The sequence below is a fragment of the Abramis brama genome, assembly GCF_963993115.1.
Source record: "Abramis brama genome assembly, chromosome: 25".
NCBI classification, from domain to species: Eukaryota; Metazoa; Chordata; class Actinopteri; order Cypriniformes; family Leuciscidae; genus Abramis; species Abramis brama.
In genome coordinates this window covers 2,455,002-2,470,269 of record NC_139987.1, presented here as the reverse complement: position 1 = coordinate 2,470,269, position 15,268 = coordinate 2,455,002, and the positions used below count along the sequence as shown (strand labels likewise).

General features: G+C 37.8%; 1 protein-coding gene across 1 annotated transcript in view; it reads left to right on the top strand.

Moving 5' to 3' along the window:
- auh (AU RNA binding protein/enoyl-CoA hydratase) overlaps positions 1-15,268 on the top strand; it is a 41,652-nt gene that overhangs the window by 5,354 nt on the left and 21,030 nt on the right. The window contains exons 5-6 of the mRNA XM_084105537.1: positions 1,754-1,846; positions 3,846-3,902. Coding sequence (XP_083961663.1) covers positions 1,754-1,846; positions 3,846-3,902 — 150 coding nt within the window. The remainder of the gene's footprint in view (positions 1-1,753; positions 1,847-3,845; positions 3,903-15,268) is intronic.

Below are 15,268 nucleotides of genomic sequence, written 5' to 3'. Positions count from 1 at the left end.
GGGTGTGTCCACTCATGATTGGGGAGGAGAGAGAGCTCAGTGCACAAGACAGACATTAGGCTTGTTCGACTTGAATCGGCGCTGCACAGACCGATCGGTTTATGACATCAAAGTACCGCGAGAGCAATTCAAAAGCATAAGGAGCCGCCTACTCTCTATTCGCTCTCGCGGCATTTTGATGTCATTCACCGATCGGTCTGTGCAGCGCTGGTTCAAGTCGAACAAGCCTAACAGGTGTGTTGGACATCGGCTGCGGCTGGATGTAAACGATCGGCGAGAGTAGCCGCGTGCAGGCGGGGAAGAGCTGCAAACGGAGACATGAAGTCGGACACTTTCTGGTTCCCGTAGTGACCGCTCACGTGGTGTTTGCATACTTTACCACAGCTGAAGTGAAATAAATGCAATATTTGCCAAATAGTACACAGATGTTTTAGAGACATTTTCATTCAATACTTTATGTACTGCTTCATACAGCGTCTGTTTGAACAAGAATAAAGTTCAACATAAGCTATTATCAATGAAGTGGAGTCTACGTTTTTTAATCAGTTTTAATTTGATAAACATGACAAAAGATACCATCGCAACTACATGAAAAGAGTGTTTACTGTTATAAAAAAACTGATTTATGAGCTTTAGAGGAACTAAAGGTGTTTGAATAAACACGAAACACACGTGATAGTTGTCATGCGGTGAATCCGGCCAATCGTGGAACAGCTGTGTCGTCATCAGAGCTTGTGCAGCCGCTCTTGAGAAGCTGCGCTGGCTGAGTTCTCTGGCTATTCTCGAATCGCTCTCGCGGTACTTCGATGGCATACGTCACAGTCACGTGGCGTCGGCGCTGTATCAAGTCGGACAAAATTTCTAACCGGCATGCACTGCTTCAAGTCAGCCGCCGATCGGTCTGCGCAGAGCTGCATGAAGTCCAACAAGCCTAATAGCAGAACGACTATAGAAAGAGAGGGATGGCAGAGAAAATACAAGAGAGGAAAAGGTCAGGGGAATATAACTTTACAAAGAAGGGTTGCGATCAGGCAAGACCTGCGTTAATGTCGGAGAAGCTTTCCAGCTCTGGAGAGACCTTAAGGAGCGGGAATGCCTGAAAACGGACGTCAATGTTACTTTATTGCTTCTGTATACGCGAGTAACATTGGTTTTGCTGTGTTTTACAGAGCCTAGATATGCTGTTTTTTGCTTGTATATACTCGTGTCACCTTTGCTTGTTTGTTCATTTGCATTATTATTATTATTATTATTATTATAAGCCTGGAACGTCTAAACCTCCTCCATTTCAAGCATCGGCTCTCAAAGTGTGTCTGAAAAGTGAAGGTTTTTCTTCTGGTTCCCCTTTTAGCGATCACTATAACCCCTTAATCTTGTCACATTTGTAATATATTAGTTACTTGGACTATCGTGTTATGTAGGGAGCTGTTCATGAAAACAGTGTTTGTTTTTTGGGATGGAAGGGACTTTCCCACCGAAGGAGTAGAGGAGCTAGATAACAATTAGACATTCGACCTGAATTATCATAGTAACACAAACTGCTTTCACTTATTGATGACATCATACCCCTGGGCGGCAAGCACAGCAGATTCTGCCTAAGTCGTTGTCTGTGAATGTGGGGGCGAAGGGTGTGATCCTTTTGTGTAGGAGCGTGTTTGTTTTGGTGATTTCAAATATTACAGCGTTCAGTAGAAATGGCTTACTGCACCTCTTTAATGGGTAACTGATTTAGCATTGATGAAATGTTTTTCAGGTACTCTTCCCATGCCAACGATTGCAGCTTTAGATGGGGCGGCTCTTGGAGGGGGTCTTGAAATGGCTCTTGCCTGTGACATCAGAGTGGCAGGTACAACATGTTTCTTTTATGGTTTTCCTCATAAGGTTATATGAACACAACCTGAAGCTGATCACACAGTGCAATATGAATGATTGCAGAATAAATACAGAAAATTATTCTTGCCATGTGCTTCCAATGTGAATCCATATTAGAGATATCCTCGAAGTTAGTCCTGGGGCCAGTTGTATAACCTTAGCCACTATGTTAAGACTGATTTTAAAAAGTTAGGAACAGTCTTGAAGAAAAAAATTTATGACTAGTTTATGCAACCGGCCACTGATTTAACTACACTAGTTATATTTAAAGCTCCACTGGAAATCAGGAGTAGTGAAGGTCTAATCTCTGGTAAAGTGTGGAACAACAACCCAAATTTTTTTAATGGTTTTATAAATTAATGAATTGATCTTGGTTCACTCATGAGAATTTATCTTTTATCTGAGCATTTCTTAAAGAAATAGTTCACCCAAAAATGATTTTGAAATTATCCCATGATTTACTCACCCTGAAGCCATCCTAGGTCTATATGACTTTCTTCTTTCAGACAAACACAATCTGAGTTATATTACAAAATATCCTGGCTTTTCCCAGCTTTATAATGGCAATGAATAGTGCCAGAGTTTTTGAAACCAAAAAAAGCACATCCATCCATCATAAAAGTAATCCATAAGACTCCTGTGGGTTAATAAAGGCTTTCTGAAGCGATGCCATGCGTTTGTGTAAGAAAAATATCCATATAACTTTATAAACTATAATCACTGGCTTCCGGTAACGGCCGTACGCGAGTCTAGGTCCAGCGGAAGAGTGACCTCTGACCCGACTATTCAATGCCATTACAAAACTGGGCAGAGCCAGGATATTTTGTTATATAACCCCGATTATGTTCAGCTGGAAGAAGGAAGTCGTATACACCAAGGATGGCAAATTTTTGTGTGAGCTATTCCTTTAAAGTCTCCCTGTGGTCAATAATTGTATCCCTTAAAACTCATCTTTGATCAGCAAAATTACATATTTAAATGTTTTTTCCTTGGAAATAATTTCTTTATACCTTAAAATAACTTGAATGTAACTCGACACCCTTGCCTCATTTAGTATGCGCGGTTCTATGAATATGCAAATGAGCCCCGCCTCCACTCATTCACTCAGCTCAGAGATCCACTCGTTGACGATCACACGTTGATCTGATTGGTTACAAGGTCGTTTGGTCTATACACAACATAGACATAAAAACAACATTAAAAGCTGGATTTTCACCACAGAGACTTTAAATGAATTTGTATTTCTTCATTATGCTGTCAGTTAGCAGATGTCTTCTTTCATATGTTCTCTTCACACACCCAGATTTAGATAGAAATGATGCGATAACAAGTCTCCTGCAATGCTCAATTCACACCATATGGTTACACACAAGGCATCTTCTTTTCATTTGTGGCTATTTTAGTACCATAATTGGTGTAATGTGACTCAAAGTTGCCATGCTGCAAACAAAAATGTAGAAATTATTTAATGCCTTTAAGTGTTTTTTATTATTATTGTTAGTTTATTTCTCTGTAGAGTAAGTGTGTTCCCATGGCAATGCTGTTGCTAGCACCATGCTCTACCAGGTCAGGAATATATAATTTAGGGAGATTTAAAGCAATTTGTCAAATTGCTTTTGTACTTTTTTTTTTTTACCATTGCATTCAAAATTACAAAACAGAAAGAAACTTATTAGTACAGTATTATCAATAAAAATGGATTTAATTTATCCGAAAAGAAAACAATAGGAAACTGTTAATTTCATGTTTTTAATTGGAGACAGTACTGTAAGTATTTGTCTTATTTTATGAGATATTGTATGTAATACATAAACCTTACTTTTTAAAGGTTATCACTATTTGCTTGGTTTTAAATGTATGCCCTCTGAAAGCATTCATATCTGTCAGTGTGTTTTGTGATGCCACACTAGACATTTACCTCATTTGAAAAAACCTGGGCTAACTGATTCCCCACACTTTGACCTGTTTTACAGCCACCTCTGCTAAGATGGGACTAGTTGAAACTAAATTAGCCATCATCCCAGGCGCTGGTAAGTGCCTCTCTCTATATTTTTATTTGTAATGTTTTCTGCAATTGCTTCTGACTTCTGAAAGTCATATGAGTGATAAATTGTCTTCTGGATTGTTCGGCACTGGATTAAGAACTACACTATGGTCTTGATGCAAATAATTCATTTACTTTTTTAAACTAGATTTTTGGAGCTTTTTTAATCAGTTTTCCTGGTTCCTAATCAGTGGTTCCTAATTTTCTTTTGGAGTCTCCCCCAGTAGATTTACATGCATCCAGGGTTAAGAAATGCTTTCATTTTCTCATGAAATACATTTCAGCATCAGCTATTTTCTCCAGTGTCTGAAACGGTTCGATAAAGCATTCTGTCTCTCTAAACTATGGAAGCTTGTTTCCGCCACAGAATAAAAACATTTTAAAGGGGACCTATTATGCAAAGTTCACTTTTGTATGGTGTTTGGACATACATGTGTGTTGGCAGTGTGTGTACACAACCACCCTACAGTGATAAAAATCCACTCACTCCTTTTTTTTTAATCCCCATAAATCATAAGCAGTCTCTCCAAACGACCTGTTTTCAGAATGTGGCTTTAGTGACATCACTAAAGCCACAGGCCCTGCCCACGAGTGTTGACTGACACTGCAGTTATAACTTAGACCCGCCCTGATCGAGTTCACTGCGAGTTTACACATCAGCCATTGCTGCAGCAATGCACTCACGAGAAGCGTCGAAGCATCTTCCAAGCGTTGAAGGTGTTGTAGCTGGATGTATTCATTCACATAGCTCTCTCTATTTACTCTTGAAATCTGCCAGCCACTGAAGACGAGGTGGATTCATTTTGTTTTCAAAGAAAATGCTCCCTTAACTCTACAGAAATTTATGCAAGTTACTTATGCACTTCTTATACTGTTTACTCAGCTCTAACAGTGATTTTCTGAAGAAAAACTGATGCTTCATCTTTTGTGTGACATACAGTAAACTTTATTAAACTCATCAGTATATTTTGTGTCATCATTCAGACAATTCAGATCGTCAGACGGAGTCCTACAGCAGGCTTGCATTAATAGTGTATACAAGCAATGCCAAATAGGTTATAATCGTAATTAAACTGAACTATACCTGTTCCAACTCCATACAGCATATATTCTCTGACTCTGTAGGCATTTTTATGGTCGAAATGAACACCATTACTGTGACTGTCTGTTTTATTATTATCATCATCCCTGTTCTGGCTCTGATCGCGGCTGCTTAGGCTCCGCCCCCTGTGCCGTGAAGCATTAAAGGAGCATTAAATTAGCATTAAAGGAGACATAGCATTTTCGGGTTCACAGACCCAAAAAATTATGATTTAAACGTGCAGTAAATAAAATTCTGTTGGGTATTTTGAGCTAAAACTTCACATACACACTCTGGGGACATCAGAGACTTATTTTACATCTTGTGAAAAGGGGCATAATAGGTCCCCTTTAAAAGATAATTGTGACTTTTCAGCTCACAATTGCAAGTTTACATCTCGCAATTTTGACTTTTCTGACTTTTTTTCTCAGAATTGTGAGTTTATATCTCACAATTCCAACTTAATAACTTGCAATTGCGACTGTATATCACACAATTCCGAGAAAAAAAGTCTGAATTGCGAGATAAAAAGTAAAAAGTTTTTATTCTGTCATGGGAACCGGCTTCCACACTAAACCCCTCCTTTCTGAGAGCTTCCTCTGCTCTGATTGGTCAGATGACCCAGTCTGTTGTGATTGGTCTACTCTGCTCTGATTGGTTAGATGACCCAGTCTGTTGTGATTGGTCTTCTCTACTCTGATTGGTCAGATGACCCAGTCTGTTGTGATTGGTCTACACTGCTCTGATTGGTCAAATGGCCCAGTCTGTTGTGATTGGTCTACTCTTCTCTGATTGGTCAGATGGCCCAGTCTGTTTTGATTGGTCTACTCTACTCTGGTCAATTTTGACTGATATGTGTAGTGTGTTTTTTAAAATTACTTGATCCGTTTAACTGATATTAATCCGTATTAATCCATCAAAATTCCTACTGTCGGTTATCCAGTTAATTATGGTCAGAAACCACATATTCATAATTTAAAATGTGTTGCCAATAGTGAAATATTCTATTGACAGTGTCATATAGCCTATCATATCCATACACTCACCTAAAGGATTATTAGGAACACCTGTTCAATTTCTCATTAATGCAATTATCTAATCAACCAATCACATGGCAGTTGCTTCAATGCATTTAGGGGTGTGGTCCTGGTCAAGACAATCTCCTGAACTCCAAACTGAATGTCAGAATGGGAAAGAAAGGTGATTTAAGCAATTTTGAGCATGGCATGGTTGTTGGTGCCAGACGGGCCGGTCTGAGTATTTCACAATCTGCTCAGTTACTGGGATTTTCACGCACAACCATTTCTAGGGTTTACAAAGAATGGTGTGAAAAGGGAAAAACATCCAGTATGCGGCAGTCCTGTGGGCGAAAATGCCTTGTTGATGCTAAAGGTCAGAGGAGAATGGGCCGACTGATTCAAGCTGATAGAAGAGCAACTTTGACTGAAATAACCACTCGTTACAACCGAGGTATGCAGCAAAGCATTTGTGAAGCCACAACACGCACAACCTTGAGGCGGATGGGCTACAACAGCAGAAGACCCCACCGGGTACCACTCATCTCCACTACAAATAGGAAAAAGAGGCTACAATTTGCACGAGCTCATCAAAATTGGACAGTTGAAGACTGGAAAAATGTTGCCTGGTCTGATGAGTCTCGATTTCTGTTGAGACATTCAGATGGTAGAGTCAGAATTTGGCGTAAACAGAATGAGAACATGGATCCATCATGCCTTGTTACCACTGTGCAGGCTGGTGGTGGTGGTGTAATGGTGTGGGGGATGTTTTCTTGGCACACTTTAGGCCCCTTAGTGCCAATTGGGCATCGTTTAAATGCCACGGCCTAACTGAGCATTGTTTCTGACCATGTCCATCCCTTTATTACCACCTCTGATGGCTACTTCCAGCAGGATAATGCACCATGTCACAAAGCTCGAATCATTTCAAATTGGTTTCTTGAACATGACAATGAGTTCACTGTACTAAAATGGCCCCCACAGTCACCAGATCTCAACCCAATAGAGCATCTTTGGGATGTGGTGGAACGGGAGCTTCGTGCCCTGGATGTGCATCCCACAAATCTCCATCAACTGCAAGATGCTATCCTATCAATATGGGCCAACATTTCTAAAGAATGCTTTCAGCACCTTGTTGAATCAATGCCACGTAGAATTAAGGCAGTTCTGAAGGCGAAAGGGGGTCAAACACAGTATTAGTATGGTGTTCCTAATAATCCTTTAGGTGAGTGTATATCCATTACATCAATAATGCATTAATTGTATTAAATGGTTATATAATAATTTAATTGTTTACGATTACGATGTTAACAGGTGTTTTTGGGTTTATGATAAATTTCTCTATCATGAGATTATTGTTTCTTCTTGGTCGGGTTGTTTCTCCTCCATGTTGTAAACTCTGGGAGCAAGGCTTCTGAACTGAATTTATATGGCCGTAATATTCAAATGGCGATTGCTTTAAGCCACAAAGTTTATCGTCGTCCGATCATTCATACGATGGGATTGGTGGCATATTAATATTTCATACATGAACTCTGTTGTAAAATGATTTCTGCGCATGAAAGAAAGGTAATATCCAAAAAAGCATAATAGAGGCACTTTGTTGTTATTTTGAGGGTATTCATTAGTATACTTCCATCTCAGTTAGTATGCTGCCTTATAGGCAGTTGTCCATGTAGACAGCAAGGCATTAATATCATATCGTTCCATACTATGTCTATAATTCGGTACATGTATCTTGTTCGATACATAAATTAAAGGTATTTGGGGAAGTGTTTAAAAACGATGAGCATCACTGCGTTGTCTCAGCGGTTACTGCTCTGCTTTTTGTTGCCATTTTCAGACACTGCTGTGTTATTTAGGCATTAAAATACATTTACGTCAAACTTTTTATTTTATTTTATCTTGACTGAAGCTAGTTGGGTTACACTTAAAGCCTTTATTTATAATTCATTATAAAGGTATTCATAATGTACATTATAATGCATTACATCTTTTAATAAATAATTATAACCAGAGTTAGACTGCATTATAGTATTTGCAGATGCCTTGTTGCATCTTTAATTGGTTGTTTGTCATGTGTTTTAATGTATTATACTTTCTAAAGGTAGGCTATAACAAAAATAGATAAATATTATAATGTATTATAACTGTGGTTTCAATTAATAGTGAGATCATATATTGCATAATAAGGTGCATTACAAGGCATAATTAATGCATTAAAAATACTTTTATAATTAATTATACATGAAGGCTTTTAAGTAAAGTGTTAGCATTGTTTACTGATGCCACCTGGTTTGATATTATGTTTTCTAATGCAGTGACATTTAGACATGTTCAAATGTGGCTTACAGAAAGTGTTCAAAGACTTCTGGGGCCACTCATGAATATGTAGGACTATTCTGCACCAAGCAGATTTGTTATGGAAGAATTTTTTGTTGGGTGACAACCAGTGGTAGTTTTTTCCAGTTTCCTTAGATCTCTGTACATGTGGTTGAGTTAGAAAAATACCCTTTGTTTGAGAATAATCTCAGTCCAGACAGCCTGTATGGTTATCACTCAAGGCTTGACTTGCAGCCAGAGGTTTTCTCTCTTCAGGATGGAAATAGGTCACCAGAGCCTTGGCATCCACCCAACCAGTCAGAGGTTTATTCGGCGGGCTGAGAGTCCCTGAAAAAAGAGTAGCGAAGACATCAGCACAAGGCTTCTTTTTTTGTTGCTTTTTTTTGGTGTCGTGCTGTTTTGTACCCTTGATCCAGTTTCCTCATTGACCTGGCACATCTGAAGTGGTGAACCTCTCATTTTTGAATTTCTGTGGACATCCATTTCTATACTTTCTATATTCAACTCCATCCAAATAAGGAATGGTGCAACCAAAACAAACAAAAAAACAATATTATCTACATAAAATGGAACATAGGAGAATTTATTTTATTACCCTGCTTTTTTAACAACTGTCCATAACCAAAAAATAAAACATAAAAGTTATCTGCAAAAGAGCCCCTTTCCAAAGTCTTGATTTTGTTTTTAGGTTCTACTAGAACAGGTTTTCATGCTTGAATGTTAAAAAAACACATTATTTTCCCCATATTCTCCATTGTTGCAGCTCGTCTCTTCCCAGTCTGTCGGTAACGCTCTGTTTAGTTCCTGTCTCTATGAAGCCCCTCCTTCTGAAAAGCACACTGTGCTCTGATTGGTCGGCTGGACTAGTGTGCCAGTTTCAACACACTACTAACTCACTCAACCAGGCCCCGCCCCATTATTCTGCGTATGAATTATTTAAATGAGGATTATTGTGACGTGTTCGTTCCCGGAAGAAACTACATTGACTACGTTGTGGAGCGTAGTCAATGGATTAATGGAGCGTTAGAGTTCAGAAACAGTGACACTGATATAGAGAATAACTATATTGGACTTTGAAACTTTGCAGACCTTTTTCATGATCAATCAGCAACATTACACACTAAAGAAAGATGAACATGAAAAAAAAAGCATAATAAAGAGGATTTATAATGTAAAGAGGACTCTGAGTATTGCTTATTGTGAGTCATAAGGTCTAATTTTATGGTTATTTTATTATGTGTTGTGCATGTGTAGGTTTTGGAGCAGTGGTCGCTAAACCAACTATTGTATGGAAAAGAGCTAGTGAGTAAATGATGACAGAACTTTGATTTCTTTAATTACTTATTAAATGACTTGGGGCACGTTCCTTTTAGGCCTCTGTTAATAATGTATAATATTTGCTTGCTTCTCCAAGGTTAATTATTTAATTGACTCCCTGATTGCCAAATAGGGCTTGATTGGTAGCTTTTGGAAAATTGCAAGATTACAAAGGATATTACAGTCATCCACATGAAGTCTTGAGTCTTCTGAGTTGGAAAAACCTTAAAAAAACAGAACATTTTCAGTTAGTGGTATTGAATTAAGTGTATTTGGGATCGTAGCCTGTGTCATGCCAGCCTTTTCCCTGCATGAATCTGGTTTCCAATGACTCAGCACATGGTGGAGTCAGAATAGCAACTGTTATGCAAAGGAATATTCACGCCCCGGACTGACCAACCACAGGGCCACATGCCTTCGGCACAAATGAATATGCCAATGGAGCCGGGCAGGGCGGACCATGATTTGGCTCTTCCTTAGAGATTTTGTAGGTCATAACAAACTTTCAATGCTTTTAAAGCTGCACAGAACCTCAGTCTTTAGGAAGTCAACTTGGGACAGTAGAAATTCTTCTAGCAGTGATGATTATTATTTTGATACTGTTTGTACCGCAGTACATATATCAGTGGCCAGGACTCTTTCTATACACATGAGAACAACTAAGAAACATGGACTTTTCAGCCAAAAATGAAAATGATATCATCATTTACTCACCCTTAACCCTCTGAGGTCTGAGCTGTTTTCTGGGCCCTGGAGGTGTTCTGACATGCTCTGACATTTCTGGTTATTTCTGTTACTTGTGACATTTTCATGGCTAAAGTCTAATTACACTGTATTCAGCACAAACTCTGCTACAATAATATATCAGCAGCATGTATGTAAAAGTTTGTAGTTTTGAGATAATGACATTTATGCGTGGTTTTTGAAAATACAAAAAAAAATTCTCACTGAAATAAGGCCATGAAACCCATACTGATTATTTCTTCACAAGACTTTTGAAAATTGTATGACGTAGCCTAGAATATTTGCTGCAAAACTATGTGAAAATCACCCTGACTGCTCATTCAGATAAGACAATATATTGATTTAAAAATTTTACGACGTGTTTTGTGTGAAAAAGCCTTATGCGAGAGCTCATTAATATGTAAGCTTTTCTCACCTGAGAAAGACAAAGAACCTCCCCTAACGGCCCTATTAGGAGCTATCAGGCCCCTATCATTCTGAGCAACCTTGCACAATACTGTAAATGAGGAGATTTAAAAAATAATGGCTTTTAAATTGTTTGGATTTATTTACAACACAACATAATCCAAAGATACACAACAAATGCCAAAAAAGCACTTCAAAGACAGAGACCTTTGTGCCATTCCTAAAAACATTGTACATACCTTTCATTTCCAAGATTTTCACTTTACCATGTTCACGTACTGAGACTCATGTGAATGTTGAAGTCCTCAGTGGCATCTGGGACCTGAAAAAAAAAAAAGTGAACATACTGATATCAAGAGAAAGGCCTGCACGATTTTGGAAATAAATATTAGATTTTTCTGGTTAAAATTGCTTTTTAAAATTCCTTTTTAAAATTCACAGAATACACACACACACACACGTTTCCAACGATATATAATATAATGAACACCAGGTTTGTTGTGCCTTGTAGGCATAAGGTATATGCGCAGTGCGGATAAAATAATAATAACAATAAATAACCTATAGCAGCCTATAAATCTTCCAAAAGAAGCTAGAGAAAAATATATTGATTATCATGTTACTTCAAATGTTTCCATCCGTTATGATGATATGAAATGAGATAATAATAAAAACATGAAGCCGTTTGGTGCGTTTTGCTTTCATCCAAAATATGATACATTCAAACGCGATCGCTTGCAAAATATGATACATTCAAACGCGATCGCTTGCAAAATATGATACATTCAAACGCGATCACTCGCAAAATATGATACATTCAAACGCGATCACTCTCAAATATAAAACATTATGGTTACCATAAACATATCTATGTTTGAGCAGATATCCACAAACACAGTAAACACGGGTCTAAATATTATAATATTCCCCATATATCTAGCAACAGTTCAGCTGCAACGTGACATTTATGCAACAATAACAAACTAGGCTATGTAAGAATTTCTTACCTTATCTTTCTTGTCTTCAAATCGCGTTCTTCTTCTTCTGAGGTAGCCTAAATCCAATGTAAGCTCAGGCACGTCTTTCAAACTCGACGAAAAGTGAAGTGAAGTGTTTTGTTGTTGAGGTAACGAGCGCGTTCGCGTTCCATGTGGAGATTTGCATGTGAATATCTTTTGCGCGAGTAGGCGTGGCCAAATTAACTGTAATGAGCAAGCGTTTGAGAAGCTGGACATCTTGTTGGTTTTATACAAATTACTTAAACAGAGAATATTTGTTTTCGTTTTGAATCCGATCATTTAAAAGTACACACTTAAATGTTTATAAAGGTATATGGCTCATAAATGTGTGACAAGTATTCGCTGAGTTTTGTTTCAGTTTATAGACGTGCTCAAGAAAAAAAAGTTCACCGCGACGGAGAGGCAGAACGCACACCCTGTTTATTTTCTTTATTTTACAAAAGCACAATGTTTTGATTTGATTGTAAGTGGACACATACAAAAGGAGAAATATCACAGATTCTTTTTTTATATTTCTTTTTTCTGTATGACCATAAATGATGGAGTAATTTAAGTTTATAGTGCTACAATGTGGAGAAAATCCGCCAAAACGCGTCGGCGCGTTTGTCGACCTCAGAGGGTTAAGTTGTTCCAATCCTGTATGACTTTCTTTCTTCTGAGGAAGAAAGGTTCGCTTCACAGTAAGAAGTGTTCAATGACAAGAACTCTGAACTCTTATTTTGAAGTAGAATTCAAATCTTTTATGAGGTTGACACTGCATTTCGAATTCTAGCATATGAGGCATGAGTGCCAACATTATTGACCCAAGAGGCACACAAAGCCATACAAAGTCGTAGTGGGAACTCTTCTAAGAGCGAGGAAGATCAGTAGAGACCTTCCACTCGAGAGGACCAATTTCACAGCCTGTTTGGCCCTTATGAAGTGAAATATGAAGGGAAAAATGTATTAAACCTCAAAGCTCAATCGTTTACTGTTGTTGCTTTAGAGGTTATACGCACAGATGTTGTTGGCGATCAGTCAGCTGAAGAATTTATGTTGACCTATCAAAGAATTATATAAGGGAACACCCAAAGAAGTTATAGATTAGGAGCCAAGTCAGCCCTAGAACTGTACAAATTCCTGGGCTGACAGTAAAATTGTAAACTGGAGGAAAAGGCTGTTAAACATGACAGAATGGTCTTTGAAAATCAATCCCCCACAAAAGTGTTCACATCGGGGTTCATAGATGCCAGGACACCAAGCCGGGTGATGAGACAAAGTGTTTTAATCAATAAGAGAGAAAACTTGTTTTGTCATGATTATTATTCTAATACTTCAAAATATCTTCAATAAAGAAAATTAATGAAGTTTTGTCCAGAGATGTTCCTTGTGTCCCCTGTTTCATGAAGACATTTACGAGTTTTTGGCGATAGTTGCTGCATTTCCGACCAGCTCGACAGCCACTTTCCTGCAGTCTATCTCCACCCCTAACCACACAATTCAATCAACGAGGTGATCCGTATTACTAGAAACATCCATGCAGTTCTGTTGGTGCAGGTTGGAAGTAACTCCTCTATAATGATCTTTTAGGATTGGGATTGGGCATATTAATGTATATCAATCAACATCATCAAATTTTTCACCGCTAAAAGATTATGAATTGTGTTGATAATATAACACTTATAGAACTGCAAGAGAACAAGAGTTTTATTGATTTATTTATGGATACCATGAACTCTAAAACCCATGTTCATTGGAAATGCATGCATGTAGCAAAATATTACATTGCTGCTTGCATGTTTTGCTACACTTTCATAGTGAAATGTCCAGTGAGTGTGTAAAGTGCATTCAATCTGAAACCAATGAACGTGAATCTGGCAACGTTTTATTGCGTTGGTTGTTGTACTTATGATAGCAGTTCGAAAATTAAATGTGTGTTGAGTGGTGTTAAAAGGTTAATACTCTGTCACTTAAAAAAAAAAAAAAAAAACAGAGTAGCACCTACAGTTAACCCTACACTAAACACAGCAAAGAGTGTTAACAAAAGCAAATGCTGAAGCAACCATGTTGATTGAGCTGGTTATGTGATGCAAATATCAAAATGTATTAGTTTACAAATCATGCACTATGACAAAAGTGTTTTGATATTATAACATGGTATTGTGCAAGAAACCACTCAAAAAGATAAGACTCTATTAATCGATAATCTGCCCCCATAAATTGTGCCCCCATAAAAGGAATAAAAATTGTTTTAGTGTTCATTTCAGATGGAAAATTGTATGTATGGGTATGTTTTGTGCAGTTTTCCAAAGAATTTGAGGCAAATATTTCCAATGATCATGTGTTGTATTTGTAATATCTGCTATTTTGCCCCCTCCCCACACACTATTTGCATGTGCAATTTGCAGTTAGCACTGCTGACAAGGTTACTTTTGTCCATCTATCGATGCAATATACAGTATCTCATTCATAATCCATCCTAGTTGTGTGAATGCACAATGAATCTGCTGCTCTCCTGCAAATTAAATCACAATGAGATTAAAATTTTCAATATCCATTTGCATTGCCATATAAGAGCTTTTCTAGACCATGGCTTTCTAAAAAGCATATTTATTTTTGTAACCAGATTTAGTGGAACAACACATTTGACTCATGAAAGCTTTTGAAACCACTGTCAAATTATACCAAAATAAACATGATTTAGACGGTCAGAAATAGAAGAGCAGGTGTCGTCTACTTAGAGACGGGCCAGAGACGGGAATCTATGTTATTATTTATTTTTTTATTTTTTTAGCTGCAATGCTTTAATTATCATGCTTTTAATTTTTTTTTAGACCTCATGTCACAAAAGTTGCTTTTTAAATACTGAAACCACATTAATTATAGTGGGCTTCCTTAAATCTAGTAAATCAGTTTTGGTGTGGTGCCTGATCAACTAGTCAATTTTGAAAATGTGTAGTTTTTCACAACCTTACAAGCAATGTTTATTTGATATTTAGTAGTTCCATGCACTGATAAGCCCCACTTCTCAAGAAGAAAATTATATCATCATTTACTCACCTTAAGTGAGTCACAACTTCATTTACTCACCTTAAGTGAGTCACAACTTCATTTACTCACAACTTAAGTTGTTCCAATCCTGTATGACTTTTTCTTTCTTCTGAGGAACACAAATGAATTTGAAGAGTGTTGAAGGTCTCTTTCAAACAGCACAGGAGGACATGATTTTCACCTGTATGACATGGTTAGAAGTGTTCAATGGCAAGAACTCTGAACTCTTAGTTTGAAGTAGAATTCAAATCTTTTATGAGGACGACATTGCATTTCGAATTCTAGCATATGAGGCATGAGTGCCAACACTTCTCTAGAAGACCCAGATTCTTTTGAAGGACTGTTGCAACCGGTTTCAGATTGAGCTATCTCTGTTTATTGCTGTTTATTGCATTTG